At 31.5% G+C, this 21693-nt stretch overlaps 1 protein-coding gene and 1 long non-coding RNA gene across 2 annotated transcripts; one reads left to right on the forward strand and one right to left on the reverse strand.

Annotated features, from left to right (window-relative positions):
- Positions 1-1186: 1186 nt before the first annotated feature.
- On the forward strand, positions 1187-1626 carry LOC140174509 (uncharacterized). Its single transcript, XR_011864114.1, has 3 exons — positions 1187-1281; positions 1373-1436; positions 1542-1626. It is a non-coding gene; the product is annotated as an uncharacterized lncRNA (long non-coding RNA).
- An 8279-nt stretch (positions 1627-9905) lies between these two features.
- LOC112703368 (putative Peroxidase 48) lies at positions 9906-12776 on the reverse strand. The gene is made up of 4 exons (XM_025754787.3): positions 12164-12776; positions 11474-11671; positions 10749-10914; positions 9906-10640 (listed from the first exon to the last, which is right to left on the reverse strand). Exons 1-4 carry the CDS (start codon positions 12524-12526, stop codon positions 10150-10152), a joined length of 1218 nt encoding a protein of 405 aa, XP_025610572.1. The 5' UTR covers positions 12527-12776; the 3' UTR covers positions 9906-10149.
- Between the last annotated feature and the right edge of the window lie 8917 nt (positions 12777-21693).

Raw genomic sequence — 21693 nt, forward strand, 5'->3', positions numbered from 1 at the left:
AAAATACAAATTTAATGTTTGAATTTAACTAACGGCCAAGTTATCGATAACATTGAATTTATTGTTTTCCAAATTTAAAGAGTGAACACCTAAATTTGTCCATTAATAATTCAAATCAGACATTTTGATTTCTAACAAATTTTTATTTACTAGAAGTCCTCACTAATTACTTTCGTTAGACAAATTAGTTACTCTTTCGCTTTCAATAAAATTTTAAATATGTGTATTGAATAAATAAGTCCTTATTAAATTTTATTATAAGACAATTAAGTTTTTAAAAATATCACTAAAGCAAATTAGTCCCCTTTAAAATGATAAGGGACCAATCTATCTAATGATAATAATTTTTAATGTTAAAAATAAAAAATTTATTTGAGACTAAAACGTCTGATCCGAAATTTTTTAGTGGCCAATTTAAAAGTTTTTCAAATTTTAATCTGCTCTATTAAGACACTACAAGAAGAGCGGAGATTAGCGGCGGTTTTTTCTATAGTTTGCGACAGTTTTAAACCGCCGTAAAAACTAATTTCGGCGGTTGAGTGAACCGCCCTGGTTAGTGGCGCAGGCAATTGTTTTCGCGGTGGTTTTCAGCAACCGCTGGTATAACCATCGCTAATTGGATCATACAACCGCTGCTATTTCCTTTACTAGTTTTTTAAAAAATGGAGGCAGTTTAGAACCGCTGCAATTCTAATGGGTGCTTTAAAAAAAATACAGTGATTTTCAATGATCATACCTACAGTAAATGGCAATTTTGTAAGTGCCAATATAATTCAATTTAGAATAATTTCCATAGTAAGGACAATAGACTAAATGGAAAACCATATCATCTGTTAGATTTTAAGCTTTTAGTATTTTAATTAATTTTTTGTCAATTGAAAAAAAAATAAAAAAATAAAACTAAAATCAACTTCAAAAATACCCTTTTCTTTTTTTTCAATCCTCATGTGTCACTGATTTTAGACCCAACAGCAATTAATAACTTGCTAATAATCTATGTTGAGGTACTTAATTCATTCAAATTTTGTAGAACATAAGCTAACCCTTTTCCATGGTGCATCTTGTTCAAAGGAAACAGAACAACAAAAAACAACTAAAGAAAAAGTTTAGCAACTTTATGTGAGCAATTTAGTACTAGTAGTCGTGTGCTTGACTAATTTAGAAGCTCATTAAGTTCTTCTACTGTTGAGTCTCTAATTTGCTCAGAAAATTGGTTGAAGACTCAAGAGAAGATGTATGACTTAAAGCAAGAACTTGAGGACCAAGAAAAACTTGAATTAGGTAACTATTTTTAAATTGGATTTCTTTAAATTATTATGTAATTGTTGTTATTGTTGAGTCTCTAATAATAACTTAATTACTGTTAATGTAGAGCTTTCAACTTTAACAACATCTAATCAAGCCATTGGAGTTGATGTTGTTTACAACAATTTGAGGTTAACATTTTTTCACTAATTATTTATTTGTTGAATTACTTTTAATTAATCAATTTTATATATTGACATTAGCTAAATAGCTAATTATATGCTGGTTTTTTGAAGGTCACAACTCCTCTCTTGAATATGCTTGGTTGATGGAGTGAAGGATTATGGAGTAAAGACTTTGAAAACTAGACAAATATTTTTATTGTACTTTTGTATTTAGCTTCTAATGTTTAGATTTTAATGTGTTTTGGTTTTAGCTTCTTTCAAAAAAAATTCACTAGACTTTTATATTTAACTTCTAATATTTCTATTGCACTTTTATATTTTCATTAGACAAAGATTATTCACTATTAATATGTTTGGATTTTGATGAGTTTAGTTTTTAATGTATTTGGTGTTTAATATGTTTGCATTATTTCTATTGATATTACATGTTTATTGTATTTGTTGAATTTTTAAGATAAAAATAAAAAATTTGCCAATTTGATTTTTTCATGAATTTCAAATTCATCGGGTACCCGCTACCCGAACCGAACCAATCCGCTCTTAATCGGTTTGGTTTGATTCGGATACAAGCACAAAAAAATACAAATTCAAACCAAATCGAACCAATTACTTTTTGATCAATTCGGTCCTAATTTTACCTCGAACCCGAACCAAACCGACCCGTGCTCACCCCTACTCTTTTACCTCTGCTCATTTGTCCGCCAGCCTTAGTTCCCACTATCGTCACCTCCTGCTACTTCTCTTACTATCTTACCTACTGAATCACATTCATCTCTTCCAACCCTTCTCTTTGTCCCGCCACTATCTTAGAGCTGCCTCTTTCCACCATTTTTTCTTTTTTCTGTTTATGTTATTTTTGGTTTGTTTGTGTTTTCTATTTTATTAAGTTTTAATAATTTCTGTTTGCAACACTTTTATGTAGAACCAAAAATAAAACAAATCGGAATTTTCTATTTGTCTATATGTTAAAATTCATTATAAACGAATATTGGACTCATATTTTGACTTTAATTCAACATAAAAATTATTTAATATTTTTAGATTTAAATTTAAATATTTTTTGTTATTTATAAGTGTTAGATAATTATTTCATAAATAATTTTTTCTATAAAATAATAGATATTAAATTTTTGACATTCAATTAGAAACCGCCAGAACTTACTTTATTTAACTTTTATTATTAAATAAAACAAGTTCTGATTGATTTTGATTAAATTTTTTATTACTAAATATTATTTCCGATTAAAAAATAACGAATTTTTTCATGCTGTACTGTACTGTTCATATTCCTTCCTCTACAACTAAATCTGGCCTACCAATAATATGTACACATGACATTTTTAATTTCATGTATTCTCTTAAAAATCATAATAGAAGAGATTGAAGATTGAAGCCAAATAGAAAAAGGATTATTATTATTATTATTATTATTATTATTATTATTATTATTATTATTATTATTATTATTATTATTATTATTATTATTATTATTATTATATGTAGCTTATCCATGATTTCAACATGAAATGTATTTTGAATAGATTGTTGGTGAACAACAACTATCATACCCATCGCTAGTGGGTAGGTGAAATTCTCTACTTACTACCACTTCTGAGTGACATATTTTCTACATGTCCCCACACCTTTGAAAGAAAGACATGAAAGTACAATCCCAATCTCACAAGATTGTAGAATCATCAAATCAAAAGTATGTGTATAACAAGCTAACTCAGCTAATGAACTCATCATTGACCGTATGAGCAGAGTATGAGGTGCGTTTTCTACCACAGTCAATACTCAATAGCAACATGTACCAATATATATGAAATTATAAAATTCAGCGAAGAGAAAAATATTATCTCACCATTAAATAAATGAAGAAAAATGAAAAACAAATTAGTGGTTACCATGCAATTGGACTCGGTAATGATTGCCAAATCTCACCAAACTAGCTATAGAGGCTGTGGCTATATTTTGTCCTAGTTTAAAGCAAATATAATACTTATCTAAAAAATAAAATAAAAATTCACAACCGCTTATATAATTTATAATCTTAAAAAGTAAATTTTGAGAATGACCAATTATATAAGGTGATCAGTTGTTCTTTATTTTCAAAATAGTGGTTTTATAACATTTTTATATAAATAAAATTAGGAGGTTAGAAGCTGAATTTTTTATTTTATTTTAATTTATATAAGTATGTGAAAATAATGATTATAAAAAAAGAACAACTAAAACAAATGCACGCTTTTTATTTTTTATATGATAATGCTAATAGTGATAAACATGAGAATGGCCATACAATAGTGGTATACAAAATTATAGGTGTGATGTGTTTTGAAAAAATTATTTGTAATGATTTTTTAGTATATTTTTTAAATATTTTAAAATAGAAATTGTGGTCATTGATTCCTTTTTTATATAATTTTTATTCTAAAATAGTAATTATCCATAACGATTTTTTTTATGAAAAGTTTAAATTTAAAAACTAAAATCGCGTTCGACATTTTGTGTTTTTGCTTTAAAAAAAAATACAAATCGTCATCAGCGATTTCACTTTCATATTATTTTTATAAAAAAAGAATAGAAATCACTACTAACAATTACTCTTTATTAAAAAAAAAATAGAAATGTTCGTTAAATACATATTTGGTTGCAAGAGTATGAAAATGTTTCCTGTCATTTTCTGATTTTAAATTGAGTTAATGAGAATTCGTCCAAGAAAGAATTAGGCTAGTAGATTTCAGGTTGAGTACTTTGCTGAAATAAAAAAGGGTGAGAAGTGGACTTCATTATAAGTTTGTAACAGTGAGCTTGTTTGATTTTTTTGCCTTTTAACAAATCTTAGAAGTAAAGCGTTGATCTGATTTGATCAAAGACTAGCTAGGTAGACTAATTTCGTTATTACGCATCATTTATAACATATGTTTGAGTTATTACTTACTACCAGTTTCCACCGACTCAATTGCTTTATTCTCCGAAGTTGGTAGAGACAGAACTGAAAAAATTGGTTACTGCATTCTCAACTCCACCAAAAATATAAAGACAATATTTTAACTTTTCTTAGGCATGCTTTTTATATAGGTGTCTATTATGGTGTCTAAAAGAATTGTCTAATTAATAAAATAGATTAAATAGTTAATTTTAAATTTTAAAATATAAAAATTAAAAAATTTTAAATATTTTAAAATTATTATAAAAAATAATTTAGACAAAAATTATATATTAATAAAAAGTATCGTAGAATTGATCTTTTATATGTTCATTCTTATATTTGTTGGACAGAAAAAACTTTGTTTATTTAGAAGATTCTATCAACATACATCGAAATAGAATTTCATATTTAGTAATGACAAATTCTGTGGTGTCTATAACTTTGGTGTCGAAATTGTCGAACTTATCTTTTATGGTAAGATTTAAATATTAAAAAATTTATTTATTTTTATATTTTTTAATTTAAATATTAACATTTATCTTTTTATAATAAGTTAGACAAATATATATAGGTACCATAGCATGCACCTTTAGCAATAAAGTATAAAGATACATTCACAGACCAAATAAAGATACTATTGGAAAATCTAGTATTAATGATTTTTTTTGGTGACTATCTAGTATTAAAGGTTTGATTGTAAATTGGAGGAGAGGGAGAAAATTAATTAGATTTCATTCTACATTTTAACCATTACCCTTTAATTTTTCGTTGGCTTTTTTTTTCCAAAATTAAAATTTACAAATGCTTACTAAAAAAAATTAGGATTAAATACAATTTTAGTCTTTAAGATATAGGTTAAAAATTTTCTTTTTTGTCTTTAATTTTTTTTATATACAAAATTCTCTTTAAGATTTAACTTGATTTTAAAATCGTCCTTTTTACTTAAATCTTAAAATTTTAAAGTAAATTATTACTAATAAAAAATTATAAAATAAAATAAAAAAAAAAGAGAGAAAGAGAACGGACATTGAGAGAGAGAAATATAACCACGGGGAAGGGAAGAAGAAGAAGGGAGAAAAGAAGAGGAAAAAGATGAAGGTGGCGACAATATCAGCGAAAGAGGACGGACGTTGCACGCCGCGTTGCCGTTTTTGGTCCTGCGCCATTGTTGATGTCGACGCTAACATATCTTCCATGAGGGTCTTTCAAATTGAATAATTTTGGGAATTCAATTTGACCATATTCGGTCAATGAATATTTTCCTCCATTTAATCAGTACAGATCTAAACGAACAAAGCTCTAGATACTACTTTATTGGGAAAAATTTAACAAAGGTTCAAACAAGAACCTGTCTAACAGCGAAATCACCAAAAATAATTTTTTCACAACCTGTGCGATTAAATATGCAATACCAAAGATACTCCAAGCAGCAAATATAATGGCAGAAATTAAATAATCAGACATCAGAATTTTAACGTGAAAAAAACCCTCAAAAGAGGGACAAAAAATCCACGGGACACAGTCCAGTAAAATCTTTCACTGTTAGAATAATGGGTACTCGAACAGTCTTCCTAGTGACACTAGAGTATATCAACAATCAACAAAATACATCATCAAAACTGATGAAATTAATATAAACCTTTCACATAGTAGATATTTTAAAATAAACAAAAAAAAAGATAATACAAACTAACAAATTATATCCTAATATTTATTTCTATACTAGAAATAACATACTAAAATTTTATAAAAAATAAAAAAAATTTATCAGATCAATATAATCAAAATGACAATATTCTTTTCTCCCAATTTTCTTCTTCTCTCGACGCCGAAAACCATTTCTCACTCTTTTTCATTTTGTTTCAAAATGAGGGCTTCAAAATCTCACTCTCTTTCTCTCCTTACCATGGCTTATTAGCCATTCTTCTTTTTTTACTTTTTTTTTTGTTTTAATACTGTAGACTTCACTTAATTGGAGATTCACTAATAATAACAATAAAGGTCACAAATAATTAAATTATCTTAATTACTTGTTGATTGATAATTGTGATAAAACTTTTATGCTAATCTGTTATTCAAGGAGTTAATAATACATAAATACTTATATTTTGTAAAGAGTTAACTACTAAAAACGTTTTCGTATTATTCAAATGCTGATAAAAATCATCTGAATTTTACTATCAACAAAAATACCTTTAAATAATTTAAAAACACAACAATAATATCAATAATAAATATATATTTTTAAAAAATGTCTTAAAGATTGAATTTTGATGTAATTTTTTACAATCATAATTAAAAAAGAGATATTATTATTCTTAAAATTTGGTAATTTTTTTCTAAGTATATATTTTTTTGTAATTTTTTAAAAATATTATTAGTTGTTAACAAAAAATTACAAAAAACTATATATTCAACGAAAAATTACCAATTTTTAAGGAGAATAGTATCTTATTTTTTTAATTATTCTTGAAAAGATTGTATCAAAATTCAATCTCTAATGTATTTTTTGAAAAATACATGTTAGATAATCTTACAAAAAAACTAACATTAAATATGTATTTTTCAAAAAATATATTAGAAATTGAATTTTGAGATAATTTTTTGCAAACATGATTATAAAAATGAGATATTATTATTCTTAAAATTTGGTGATTTTTTGTTATGTATATATTGTTTTGTGATTTTTTAAAAGTATTATTGGTTGTTAACAAAAAAAATTATAAAAAATATATATATACTTACCGAAAAACACCAATATTTATGTATAATAATATCTTATATTTATAATCATGCTTGCATAAAATTACATTAAAATTCAATCTCTAAGGTATTTTTTGAAAATATATATTTATTGTTAGGTATTGTTGTTATGTTTTTAAATTATTTAAAGGCATTTTTGTCAGCGTTTGAATAATCGGAGACGTTTTTGATGGTTAACCCTTTTGTAAAAAATTATTTTGTTTAATTCAGATTTATTATAAAAAAGTTTCATTTTTCATTTTTATTTTTCTATCGTATTTATAGAATATTGCTGTAAAAACCATATAAATTATATTATTATGTTTAAAATTAGTAATATGAAATTAAAAATCCTTATTCCATTTAAAACATTATTCTTCAGATTTTCTACTATTCAAGTTGCTGGTTATTACATTGTGTTTGTATCTATATGAAAATATAAATAAATATGCTTCATAAGAAAAGTTAAAAAGTGAAAAACATTAAATGCAATAAAATATTTTCAAAGCAAAAAAACATAGACTAGCATCTGTATCTATACTTCTTCTATACAAACACAATTGGTGTCCAACTTCTTTTTTCCTTAAATACACTTTGTTATATATAATTCCTAAAAAAGTTTTTTTCTAAGATTTGAACACCAGACATTTTAATTAAACTATGAATCACTTGTTGTCTCAATTAATTCAATCTTATTATTTTTATACATATTTGATAAATAAAAAAATAATGAATAGACACGTTATGCCTATTACTACACTAATATGAATAAAAGTAGAACGATAAATAATAGTAATTTTGTGGATAAAATTATGGGACGCAAAAAAATAATAATAAAATTATGAGTGTGAAAATATTAATACTTTTTCAATTAATATAGCTTTTATATAAAATTTAATTAAAATAATAATTTTAATAACTTTAAATAATTTTATAACGACACGCGTATTTTGGAAGAGATAATTATTAGAATAAAGTCAATACATAGGGTGCCAGTGCCACAATAGATTAAATGGTTTGGCAATAAACTTTAGATAAATAAACATATTAAAAATTTGAATTCAAATTTTTACTTTAAAAAATAAAGTATAATTTGTCACTTTTAAATAATTTTTTTCGTATTTTTTTTTTATCTTACCTATAAAATAAATAGTAAGAACTTATATTTTATTCTCTAAAATAAAACTAAAAATTTAGAGGATCCAAATCTTATATAATTTATAATTATTCAGTTATTATAGTCAAATTAAAAAAATTATCAAAAAATAACTAATATATTAATATTGAATCATAATATTTTCGTTTTTCGACATATATGTTGAAATTGTTCGAGTACATTATTCTCCCACCTCACAACAATGTTATTTATCTTTTTTGTATATATCAGAGAATTATGTGAGATCAGGATTAAGTGTTAGATTAAATTGGTTTTTCTAATAAAAAAAGTATTTTTTTAATAAAATACTTTTATTTAATTTAAAATTTAATTGGATACGTCTTTTAAAAATTTTTTTTTTACTAAGATAAACAAATTATTTTTTTTTATATTAGCAATACCATACTTTAAAAAAATTATTTTTAATACTTAAAATTTTTTTTTGAAAAGTCAATTCAAATATAAAATAATTTTTATTGATTAAAAAATGATATTTTTTAAAGAATAAAAAAAAATAAGTATTTTTTTCAAAATCAGTCCAAATTGATCCTGGCTGTGATTGCTAGAAGAGAGATTAACTTAAGATAGTTAATTCAAGTGTAGCTCATTTAACCATTTATATCTAGCTACCTCAAATCAATTTGAATTAGTTTAGTTCATTAGGTTATTTAATTAAGTATCTGTGTTCGAATCTCATTTTGTGCATAATAATCTATGGGTTAATGACAAACTCTTTAATGGAGCTTTGCGATGAATTAGTTCTTGGTATGTGAATATGAAAGAAGGTGCGGTTTCATCTCTTTCCTATTTCTTACTTTTTGGTTCTCTCTGTCGCACGAGCTGAACACCACTACTCACCACAAACTCTGCAACCAGAACAGTTTTTCTTCATGATGTGCTCATCGTGTCATTACCAGAAACTTCATTTTCAGTGGCTAACAGGAATGAATGGAATGGCAATGCACAAACCACCATCATTATCCATAGGATCCAACATGAATATTTGGCCATTCGAATATTTTTCTCAAGTATTAGTCGTTCGAGTCGATACAAATGGCGCCTACTACGTTTATATTGGCATGTTGAGTAGTTTAGGTGATACATTCTCATGAAAATTAGTGATCGTTAAATTGTTTACTTCTGAATGATCCCATTAGATTAAAACTCGTACTTTCATATTAGCAAGAATATAAACGTTCCCGAAATTTATACAATTATTATTTCGTTTCCTACTACTGATAACATATGATTAATCAGAAATCTGTACATAGTAAATATAAAACTGATGTGTTAACAGTAACTTCCTATAAGAACTATTCCTTGTTTGGCAATTGCAAGAGTTTAATGTGAAGCTGACAAATATAACAGACTTAAAGTCACTTAACAGTCCTAATTCCCAAAGAGTAGAGTCCTATACAAAGGCACCCGAAATCTGAATTGGGTTATGCAAGAATTCAGTTCAATAAAACATGTTGGATCAAGTGCTTACCCATATTCCTAAACCTATATTTGTTGGCAAAGTTGCAATTTTATTTTAGCACAAGGGGTTGCAAGCGCTATAAGTACCATGTGATGGGATGTTAAGTAATCTAATCCTAAGAGTGATGCGAGTTAAATAAAACCAACAAAACAAAGGGAATTCTTTGGTTGAAAATGCTGAAAAAGAAAATGGTACTATTTTGAGAGTTCTATACAACAATTGATCATATATCAGGAAGAGAATTCCAAAATGTACAAGTTTGTTAACCGGTTCCACTTCCAATCATCCAAACCTAACCCAAAATGTGTGCCAAAATTTTGACTGTGGAATCAAAGATAAGGGCATCCATATACCACAATTACATAGAGAAGAAACATTTGAGCTGCAAGAGAGGGAACATGCTCTCTTAAGAACTTACACCTTGCGAGCAATTAAGGCGAACCTGACCCTGAAGTCCAGTTAGAACATCAAGATTAGACATTTTCAACATAACCCTGGCAAAATCCATGCGAAAGGTTGATCCGTCATCCGAAGCATAAGCAGAGACCAATCTTGCAGTCTTCACATGAGACATCAGCTGCTGATCGGCATAGAGCAGCCCCCTTCCCTTCAACAAGCTTTGAAAATAGTGAGTGTCGAATGCTCCTCCAGATGACATCGAAGATGACAATGCCTGCATGTATGACATCCCTGCTTCTGAATGACTATTTTCCTTCTGCGATACTTCGAATGCAGAAACCTCGTTGGTGCTGCTGGTATTGTTGTTTTCTGGGCAGTTTAGCCTCATCTGACCAAGGAAATCGACAGGTATAGTGGGGTCTGGTTGGCCGGTGCCTTGGAAGTTGTAGAGTCTTTGCTGAATGAATTCGCAGCCGATTTTTCCTATGTTGTGCCCCCCTTAAGATGGCAAAATTGGACCCCATTAGTTAGTCAGATTCTGTTCATGGATGGCGTTGAAAACTAACAGAAGAAGGAAGGAGAGAGGGCAGGCGAAAAAAAAATTACCAAGAAGGCTGACTGTTTCTCTTTCATTAAATCCTCGGAGACTGAACAGCCGCAGCGTGCGATTAACGTTATCGTCAGGTCTGGGAATCTGATCATTTGCTTCATCATAAAATGATTGATTGCTATCCCTCCGTCCTGTTAGAACTGGATAGAATGGCCCACCAGCCTGCCATGGACAATTTATAAAAATCATATATCAGGATATCAACATAAGAATCAAGCAATAAAATATTGCACTGCCTAACTTATGAAGGATAATTATAGAAAGACAATTTGCACCATTAAGTGTCTCTACATCAAATAAGTCGCAGATCAAACAAACACAAAGGTAACCAAAAGGTGAAACAAATGCTGTCAAAGGAGTTTAGGATAGACTACTATGAAGATACATAATTTCTCATAGTCAAAGCCAAGCATACAAAAAATTAATAAGCAATTGCTGAAAGAGGATCATCAGAAAAATTAAATTTAGGTGAACTATTGAAGAAGTGATAATCTGGGTGAGCAAATATTTCCATAACATCGGTACTGTTTTAGTAAATTGCTTCTATAACTTCCAGAACAGAGAAACTGGATCAAATGCATTAAACCTTTAACAGTCAAACTCTCTAACTGTTCCCATTAATACAATAAGAACAGGAAACCCTAAAAGAAATCAAAATATTTGAAAGTAAAGGGATATCTAGTAGTGCTTGAAATTGCTTAGACAGGAGAAGGGAACAAACCAAAAGAACAAAATCTCTAGCCGCGACAGCAAGTATATCAGCACAAGACACAACTCCAGGACAAGCTTGTTCCACCTCCTCCTTGATCAAGTCGATTTTGTCGAAACCTCTCAAGGTTTGATTCGGAATAGCCTGCTTCTCAATGGAATGGTTTTTGTTGCCATTGCTATCATCCAACAGCACTGAAGCATCGCAACCCTGATTTAGTAACAGCGCAATAGCAGTCAGAGAGCAAATCAAAACCACAATGAAAACAACAAGAATTTAGAATACATAATAGAAAATAAGCAGAGAACCAAGACCAACAAGAAAGAGGAAAATTACAAATAGTCCAAAACTGAGCCACTAAATTTACACTCTAAAACATTGTGATAACAAGCTAAATCTAAGTAAGTAGAGGCAAATAGAACCAAAAAATGAAAACCTCTAACAAATGAGAGGGAAAATTTTGAAATCTCGGTCCCGAAAATCCCAAATAAAAAGCACAATTAGGGTAACCCGAAGCAAACAAAGGCCCACTTGAATTTATCTTATAAAAAAGGACAAAACTCCCAACTCTGCAGAACCAATCAGGGTAAAATCAGCAACAATTAAATTCAGATAATAAAGATACAATACTAACAGTCTTGGAAGAACAAAAAAGAACCACCAAAATTTCTACATAATAATCAAAAGGAAAAGCGCAAGAACCTGAATGAAGCAATCATGGAAGAATAGGCGGAGGATGGCGGGGGCGGAATCCCTGTGGTCGAAGAAGATGCGAGTGACGGCGGAGCGGATAGTGTCCTCGGCCTGAGGACACGTATCCCTGTAGAAATCGTAGTCCAAGTTGGAGCCATCTCTGATCCTCTCGTTGAAGAACAAATTGGAAGAAGAAGAAATTAAAGAAGGTGGAAGGTGAAGGGTTTGTGTCTGGGTCTGTTTCTGAGAATGAGGTTTGGGATGGGTTTGCGTTTGGGTTTGGGTTTGGGATTCGCCGCGTGGATTCGTGAGGGAGAGAAGCACCGGTACCAACAGCGCCACCATTATCCACACGTTCAACCAGCTCACCATATTTGATTCTTCTTCTTCTTCTTTTCTCGAAGATCCTTGTTTCTGAGAGAGAGAGAGAGAGAGAGAGAGAGAGAGAGAGAGAGAGAGTGAGAGTGCTAAGTGGACTGAAGAAGAAGAAGTGGCGGGAAGAAACGGTTGGGGGCACTGAGTTTGGTTCCTTTTTTTCGTAACTGTCTTGGACCACGAAGCGAAAGTGAGAGTGAAACTGAGAGAGAAAATAAAGCACCTCTTTTATTTTTTTCTTTCTTTTTAAGAAAATCAAGTTTTCTTCTAGTTAGTTTATTTATTCAAAATAAATGTTTGATATTAATTATAGATAATATAGATTAAATATGAGTATTTTATGTATAAATTTTCTGAACCACTTGCTACCAATACAAAATTTTTTAAAATTTTTAATGATATTAAACATATATAGTATCTTTACTTTCATCTATCTAATATGAGTAATTATCCAAATTAATTTTTAAGTAGATAGATAGAGACGAGACAAAAACTGAAATAAGTCTAGTATTGTGTTTGGTGTAAAATAGGAAACAGAGAGTGAAATAAGAATGAAGTTCTAATTTATTTGCACAAAGAGTAAAAATTAGAATTAATTAATTGAAATGAGGATATTTTATGTATAAAATGTTATTAAAGTTTTAGTCTATGTCCTAAAAAATTTCAATCCCCTGTATCCTTACATTTTGGAGATATTGAAATACTAAAATTTTAGAGACAGAGATTGAAATTTTAGTACCAGTCTTTAATATAACAAATATGATACTGAGTCTCAGTCTTTTGGTCTCCGTTTTAGTATATCAAAACCAAGGCTACCTTAGGGATTTTAAAAGTGGACATTCTAGTTCCTAAGAAAAATTAATACACAAAAGCATCATCAAGGTTTTATTCCGGTAGATAAATCAGTCCGCAGTATATTTTCTAGCAGAGTAATTACCCAAATCAATCTCAAAGGATTTTAAAATCAGACATGTGTCAATATGAAGACATCGACAAGAAAGATTTTATCAAAGATAGAGATGTGTCAATGTCATTTGATGTCGATGTCAACGAGAAAGATTTAATCAAAGACAGATGTAAAGCATCAAAGAGCTTGAAGATTTTGGTATCAAGGCATCAAATTGATAAGAAGCATTGTTGGGCCAAAGTAATTTAACTTGGCAATGAACATACCAAAAATATCTGTTTGGACTCTGTCGAAACAGATTTTGGAGTTGATCGCAGAGCAGGCGTTGATCAGAAAAGCGGGTTGATCAAAATGTATGTCAAAGACAAGATTTCGTGATCGAAGCAATGGACGAGTGAATGATTGAGGAAGTTAAAGACAGTTTTCACTTGGACATTAGTGACTCAAGAATTCCTAAGTTACCTTCTCAAGCCAAGAGCACTAAAATCTACTCTAACATCCTTCCAAGCATTTTATCATACACTTGGAAGGCATAAAAGGAAAGCATAGTAAATTAACAACAAGAATGAATTCTAACAACAATTAATTGCAAAGAATTAACAACAACAATCAAGGAAAACACAATTAACATGAATTACCTCAAATTGCATTAAAAGAAAATAAAAGGAACAAGAGTAGATCCACAACAAAGTATAGAAACAAAATAGAGGAAATTGAAACTAGAGAATAGTAGACAAGATGTAGCAACATAGAATTGAAAGGTAGAAGTAGATGAAAGCAAAGATTAAAACCTAGATCTAAGAAATTCTAATCTAAACCTAATCCTAATTGTAGAGAGAAGAGAGAGCTTCTCTATCTAGAAACTAACTCTAACTAAAACTAACTAAAACTAATTGGTAACTAACTAGTCCATCACTCATCAATCCTTGGGTTAAATAGCTTCAAAAATGAGTTGGATTTGGGCCTGGAAAACCTAGAATTTAGCCCCAGCGTTTTGCCTTTAAGTGAGTCATGTGCGAGCATCGACGCGTACGCGCCATGTACGCGTACGAGTCGCTTGGCATTTTGCTTCCACGCGTACGCACCATTTATGCGTACGCGTCGCCATGCAACTTCAATTCTACGCGTGCACGTCAGCTGGGCTTGCGCGTCGATGAGTTCATCCCAAATCCTTGATTTTCCATGATTTCTCCACTTTACATGCTTTTCCTCTTCATCCCTTTGATCCATTCCTAACCTTTCCATCCTGAATTCACTAACAAACATATCAGGGCATCTAGTGGAATCAAAGGTGAATTAATATTGACACATTAAAGGTATAAAAAGCATGTTTTCACACTTAAGCATAAATTAGGAGACAATCATGAAACCATGCTTTTTTCTTGGATAAATGTGGATAAAAGGTCATAAAATCCTCCAAATTAAGCACAAGATAAACCCTAAAAATGGGGTTTATCAACCTCCCCACACTTAAACCATAGCATGTCCTCATGCTAAAATCAAGAAGGAAACAAATGGTATTAACATTTATTCAATGTAACAACTACCTAAATGCAATCTATCTACATGCAACTATCTAAATGAATGCAACTACTTGGTCAAAATAAATCAATTCCCAAGAAAGCCAATATAAGCACAAGGGCTAAAGGTATTAACAACCAAGTCAAACCACAATTGAGTTTAGTGATTAAGAATTCTACAAACTTGCATGAAAAGTGATGATTCTAGGTGGAGACATGTAGTTGAGCGATGGAATCCTCACCTAATATGTATCCGCTCTAGTCACTCAAGTGTTTAGGGTTGATTCTCTCAATTCTCCCCTAATCATGCTTTCCAAGATTTGTTCTTCTTCTAACAATCAACAATTATTCCATGCATGAATACAAGTATCATGAGGTCTTTTTCATAGGTTGTAATGGGGTTAGGGTCAAGGTAAGGATGTATATTTGGTTAAGCGAGCTTGAATTTGAATCTTTGATTAACATAAGCCTCCCACCTAACCTATATAACAACTTATACAATTAAGTGCTAACCTAACTACCCATTCTTCACTTTTTCACATACTCATGCATTTTCATTTCATTTCATAACACATATGCATTGATCTCTATTAATCTTTACTTTGGGGTATTTTGTCCCCTTTTATTGCTTTTCTTTTTTCTTTCTTTTTCTATTTTTTTCTTTTTCTATATATATATATTTTTTCTTTTTATTCATACATATTTTTTTCTTTTTCTTTATCATCATTTTTTTTCTTTTATTTTTCACAACAAAGCATATACGAAGGCATCAATGCGTATGGTTTTACCTATAATTAATACATGAGCATGTACCCAATTCCCTAAATTCCCGATAGAAATACAAAACACTCTTTTATCCCAACCAATGTTCCAAATTTTCCCACACTTGAATGATACTCACACTCACTAGCCTAAGCTAATCAATGGATTCTATTCTAGCATGATCGAAAACCGACAGATGATTAGCCATGCTGTGACAAGAGCATTTGCACCTTTTTCACTGAGAGGATGGGAAGTAGCCATTGACAACGGTGATGCCCTACATACAGCTTGTCATGGAAAGGAGTATGAAGGATTGAAAGTAAGAAAGTAGTATGTTGCAGAGATTCAACAGGGATAAAGCATCTCCATACACTTATCTGAAATTCCCACCAATGATTTACATAAGTATTTCTATCTTTATTTTATGTTTTATTTATCTTTATATTCGAAAACTCCATAACTATTTGAATCAGCCTAACTGAGATCTACAAGATGACCATAGATTGCTTCATACCAACAATCTCCATGGGATCGACCCTTACTCACGTAAGGTTTATTACTTAGACAACCCAGTGCACTTGCTGGTTAGTTGTGCGGAGTTGTGACAAAGTGTGATTCACGTTTGAGAGCGCTACCAAGTTTATTGGTGCCATTGTTGATGATCACAATTTCGTGCACCAAGTTTTTGGCACAATTGCCGGGGATTGTTCGAGTTTGGACAACTGACGGTTCATCTTGTTGCTCAGATTAGGTAATTTTCTTTTCAAAAAGTTTTCAAAAATCTTTCAAAAATTTTTTCTTTGTTTTCGTTTTTCTAAAAAAATAATTTTCAAAAAAAATACAAAAAAATCCAAAAAAAAATCAATAAAATCATAAAAAACCAAAAATAATTTGTGTTTCTTGTTTTAGTCTTGTGTCATGTTTTAAGTTTGGTGTCAATTGCATGTTTCAAAAAACAAAAAAAACTTATGCATTTTTCGAAAATTCATGCATGTATTCTTCATGATCTTCAAGTTGTTCTTGATAAGTATTCTTGTTTGATCTTTAAATTTTCTTGTTTTGTGTCTTTTGTTGTTTTTCATATGCATTTTTGCATTCATAGTGTCTAACATTAAAGATTTCTAAGTTTGGTGTCTTGCATTTTTCTCTTTTCTTGAAAATTTTTCAAAAATAAGTCTTGATGTTCATCTTGATCTTCAAAGGGTTCTTGGTGTTCATCTTGACATTCATAGTGTTCTTGCATGCATCATGTGTTTTGATTCATAATTTTTATGTTGTGAGTCATTTTTATGTTTTTCTCTCTCATCATTAAAAATTAAAAAAATTCAAAAAATATCTTTTCCTTATTTTGCTTATAATTTTCGAAAATTTGAGTTGACTTAGTAAAAAATTTTTAAAAACTTAGCTATTTCTTATAAGTCAAGTCAAATTTTCAATTTTAAAAATATTATCTTTTCAAAATCTTTTACAAAAATCAACTCTTTTTCATTTTTTCTATTATTTTCAATAATTTTTTAAACTTTATTTTCAAAATCTTTTTCTTATCTTTATTTCAAAATTTTGAAGACTTTACTAACAATTAATGTGATTGATTCAAAAATTTGAAGTTTGTTACTTTCTTGTTAAGAAAGGTTCAATCTTTAAATTCTAGAGTCATATCTTTTAGTTTCTTGTTAGTCAAGTAATCAATTTTAATTTAAAAAAAAATCTTTTCCAAAATATCTTTTTCAATCATATCTTTTCAAAATATCTTTTTCAAATCATATCTTTTTCAAAAAGTTGATTTCAAAATTTCTTTTCCAACTTCTTATCTTTCCAAAATTGAATTTCAAATCTTTTTCAACTAACTAATTGACTTTTTGTTTGTTTTACTATTTCTTATCTTTTTCAAAACCATTTAACTACTTTCCTCTCCCTAATTTTCGAAAATCACTTCCCTCTTTTTCAAAATTTTCTTAATTAACTAATTATTTCAAATTTTTATTTTAATTTTAATTATTCTTTTAATTTTCGAAAATCACTAACCCTTTTTCAAAATTAATTTTCGAATTCTCTCCCTCTCATCTTCTTCTATTTATTTATTTATTTACTAACACTTCTCTTCATCTCAAGAATTTGAACCTATCTTCACCATTGTGTTTGGATTCTTACCTTTTCCATCTTCTATTCCTTTCTTCTTCTACTAACATAAAGGAATCTCTCTACTGTGGTAAAGAGGATTATTATTTTCTGTTCCATTCTTTTTCATATGAGCAGGAGCAAGGACAAGAACAATCTTGTTGAAGTAGATCCTGAACCTGAAAGGACTCTGAAGAGGAAACTAAGAGAAGCTAAAATACAACAATCCAGAGACAACCTTACTGAAATTTTCGAAAAAGAAGAGGAGATGGCAGCCGAAAATAATAATGCAAGAAGGATGCTTGGTGACTATACTACACCTACTTCCAAGTTTGATGGAAGAAGTATCTCAATCCCTGCCATTGGAGCAAACAATTTTGAGCTGAAACCTCAACTAGTTGCTCTAATGCAACAGAACTGCAAATTTCATGGACTTCCATCAGAAGATCCCTATCAGTTTTTAACTGAGTTCTTGTAGATCTGTGAGACTGTTAAGACTAATAGAGTAGATCCTAAAGTCTACAGGCTCATGCTTTTCCCTTTTGCTGTAAGAGACAGGGCTAGAACATGGTTGGACTCTCAACCTAAAGATAGCCTAGACTCTTGGGATAAGCTAGTCACGGCCTTCTTGGCTAAGTTCTTTCCTCCTCAAAAGCTGAGCAAGCTTAGAGTGGATGTTCAGACCTTCAAACAAAAAGATGGTGAATCCCTCTATGAAGCTTGGAAAAGATACAAACAGATGACTAAAAGGTATCCTCCTGACATGCTCTCAGAGTGGACCATCTTGGATATCTTCTATTATGGTCTATCTGAGTTCTCTAAGATGTCATTGGACCATTCTGCTGGTGGATCCATTCACCTAAAGAAAATGCCTGCAGAAGCTCAAGAACTTATTGACATGGTTGCAAATAACCAGTTCATGTACACTTCTGAGAGGAATTCCGTGAATAATAGGACGCCTCAGAGGACGAGAGCTTTTGAAATTGATGCTCTGAATGCCATATTGGCTCAGAACAAAATGTTGACTCAGCAAGTCAACATGATTTCTCAAAGTCTGAATGGATGGCAAAATGCATCTAACAATACTAAAGAGATATCTTCTAAAGAAGAAGTTTATGATCCTGAAAACCCTGCAATGGCAGAGGTAAATTACATGGTTGAACCTTATAGAAACACCTATAATTCATCATGGAGAAATCATCCAAATTTCTCTTGGAAGGATCAACAAAATCCTCAATAAGGCTTTAATAATGGTGGGAGAAACAGGCTCAGCAATAGCAAGCCTTTTCCATCATCTTCTCAGCAACAGATAGAAAATTATGAATAGAGTACCTCTAGCTTAGCAAACATAGTCTCTGATCTGTCTAAGGCCACTTTAAGTTTCATGAGTGAAACAAGGTCCTCCATTAGAAATTTGGAGGCACAAGTGGGCCAGCTGAGTAAGAAAATCACTGAAACTCCTCCTAGTACTCTCCCAAGCAATACAGAAGAGAATCCAAAAAGAGAGTGCAAGGCCATTGATATTGTCAATATGGCCGAATTCAAGGAGGAATGGGAGGACGTGAATCCCAGTGAGGAAGATCTCATGGGACGTCTCTCAAGCAAGAAGGAGTTCCCTATTGAGGACCTAAAGGAATCTAAGGCTCATATAGAGACCATAGAGATCCCATTAAACCTCCTTCTACCATTCATGAGCTCTGAAAACTATTCTTCTTCTGAGGAGGATGAAGATGTAACAGGAGAGCAAGTTGCTCAATATCTAGGAGCCATCATGAAGCTGAATGCCAAGTTGTTTGGTAATGAGACTTGGGAACATGAACCTCCCTTGCTCATTAGTGAACTAGATACTTGGGTTCAGCAAACTCTACCTCAAAAGAGACAAGATCCTGGTAAATTCTTAATACCATGTACCATGGGCACCATGACCTTTGAGAAGACTCTGTGTGACCTAGGGTCAGGCATAAATCTTATGCCACTCTCTGTAATGGAGAAGGTGGGGATCATTGAGGTACAGCCTGCCATATTCTCATTAGAGATGGCAGACGGATCACAAAGACAAGCTTATGGATTAGTAGAGGACGTGTTAGTGAAGGTTAAAGGCCTCTACATCCCTGCTGATTTCATAATCTTAGACACTAGGAAGGAGGAGGATAAATGCATCATCCTTGGAAGACCATTCCTAGCCACAAAAAGAGCTGTGATTGATGTTGACAGAGGAGAGCTAGTCCTTCAATTAAATGGGGACTACCTTGTGTTTAAAGCTCAAAGATCTTCTTCTGCAACCATGGAAAGGAAGCATGCAAAGCTTTTCTCAATACAGAGTCAAACAAAGCCCCCACAATCAAACTCTAAGTTTGGTGTTGGGAGGCCACAACCAAACTCTAAGTTTGGTGTTAAACCCCCACATTCAAACTCTAAGTTTGGTGTTAGGAGTCTACAATATTGACCTGATCACCTGTGAGGCTCCATGAGAGCCAACTGTCAAGCTAGTGACATTAAAGAAGTGCTTATTGGGAGGCAACCCAATTTTTATTCATCTCATTCTATTTTTATTTTTATTGTTCTTTTATGTTTTATTAGGTTCATGATCATGTGGAGTCACAAAACAAATACTAAAATTAAAAATAGAATAAAAAATAGAAGAAGAAACAGCACACCCTGGAGGAAGGACTTACTGGCGTTTAAACGCCAGTAAGGAGCATCTAGCTGGCGTTCAACGCCAGAACAGAGCATGGATCTAGCGTTGAACGCCAGAAACATGCAGTAATCTGGCGTTTAAATGCCAGGATTGTACACTGAGGAAAGCTGGCGTTCAACGCCAGAAACATGCTACAGACTGGCGTTGAACGCCCAAAACAAGCATAGACCTGGCGTTTAACGCCAGAAACAAGCATCAATCTGGCATTAAACGCCAGGATTGCATGCTGAGGGCATTTTACACGCCTCATTGGTGCAGGGATGATTATCCTTGACACCTCAGGATCTGTGGATCCTACAGGATCATCTCAGGATCTGTGGACCCCACAGGATCCCTACCTACCTCAACTTACCCCCTCTCTCTTTTTCACACAAATCAATAACACTATTCCCCAAAAACCCTTCACCAATCACTTCAATCTCTCTTCCCCATCACCTCTTCACCACTCACATCCATCCACTCTTCCCCATAAACCCCACCTACCTTCAAATTCAAAATCTCTTTCCCACCCAATCCCACCCAATATGGCCAAATCTTAACCCTTCTCTCTCCACTATATAAACCGCTCTATTCTTCTTCATTTTCACATAACACAACCTTCTCTTCTCTCCCTTGGCCGAATACACATCTCGCTCCCTCTCATCCTTATTTTCTTCTTCTTCTTCTATTCTTTCTTCTTTTGCTCAAGGGCGAGCAATATTCTAAGTTTGGTGTGGTAAAAGCATAGCTTTTTTTTGTTTTTCCATAACCACCTATGGCACCTAAGGCCGGAGAAACCTCTAGAAAAGAGAAAGGGAAGACAAAAGCTTCCACCTCCGAGTCATGGGAGATGGAGAGATTCATCTCAAGGGTCTATAGCTCAGTAATAGAGCATTTGACTACACATCAAGAGAGCCCACTCATGGACCTCTTCGAGAAATCCCTGAGATGCCTCAAGGGATAAATTTTCCTCCACACAACTATTGGGAGCAACTAAGGATAGGAGCACCAAAATCACTAGGGATCAAGCCACAAAGGCAAGGAAGAGACATAGAGGAGCTCAAGGATACCATTGCTCCTTCAAGAAGAAGGCGCCACCATCACTAAGGTGGACTCATTCCTTGTTCTTATTTCTCTGTTTTTTTATTTTTATGCTATATGTTTGTCTAGTTTGTGTCTT

Source organism: Arachis hypogaea, chromosome 7 (assembly GCF_003086295.3).
Source record: "Arachis hypogaea cultivar Tifrunner chromosome 7, arahy.Tifrunner.gnm2.J5K5, whole genome shotgun sequence".
NCBI lineage: Eukaryota > Viridiplantae > Streptophyta > Magnoliopsida > Fabales > Fabaceae > Arachis > Arachis hypogaea.

Bases quoted from the DNA above. Each gene is read 5' to 3' on its own strand.
- LOC112703368 (XM_025754787.3), bottom strand. From the start codon at position 12,526: ATGGTGAGCTGGTTGAACGTGTGGATAATGGTGGCGCTGTTGGTACCG. The intron at 11,672-12,163 runs GTTCTTGCGCTT...TTACTAAATCAG, and splicing joins TCCATGATTGCTTCATTCAG to GGTTGCGATGCTTCAGTGCT. The intron at 10,915-11,473 runs GTTTGTTCCCTT...TGTCCATGGCAG, and splicing joins CTAGAGATTTTGTTCTTTTG to GCTGGTGGGCCATTCTATCC.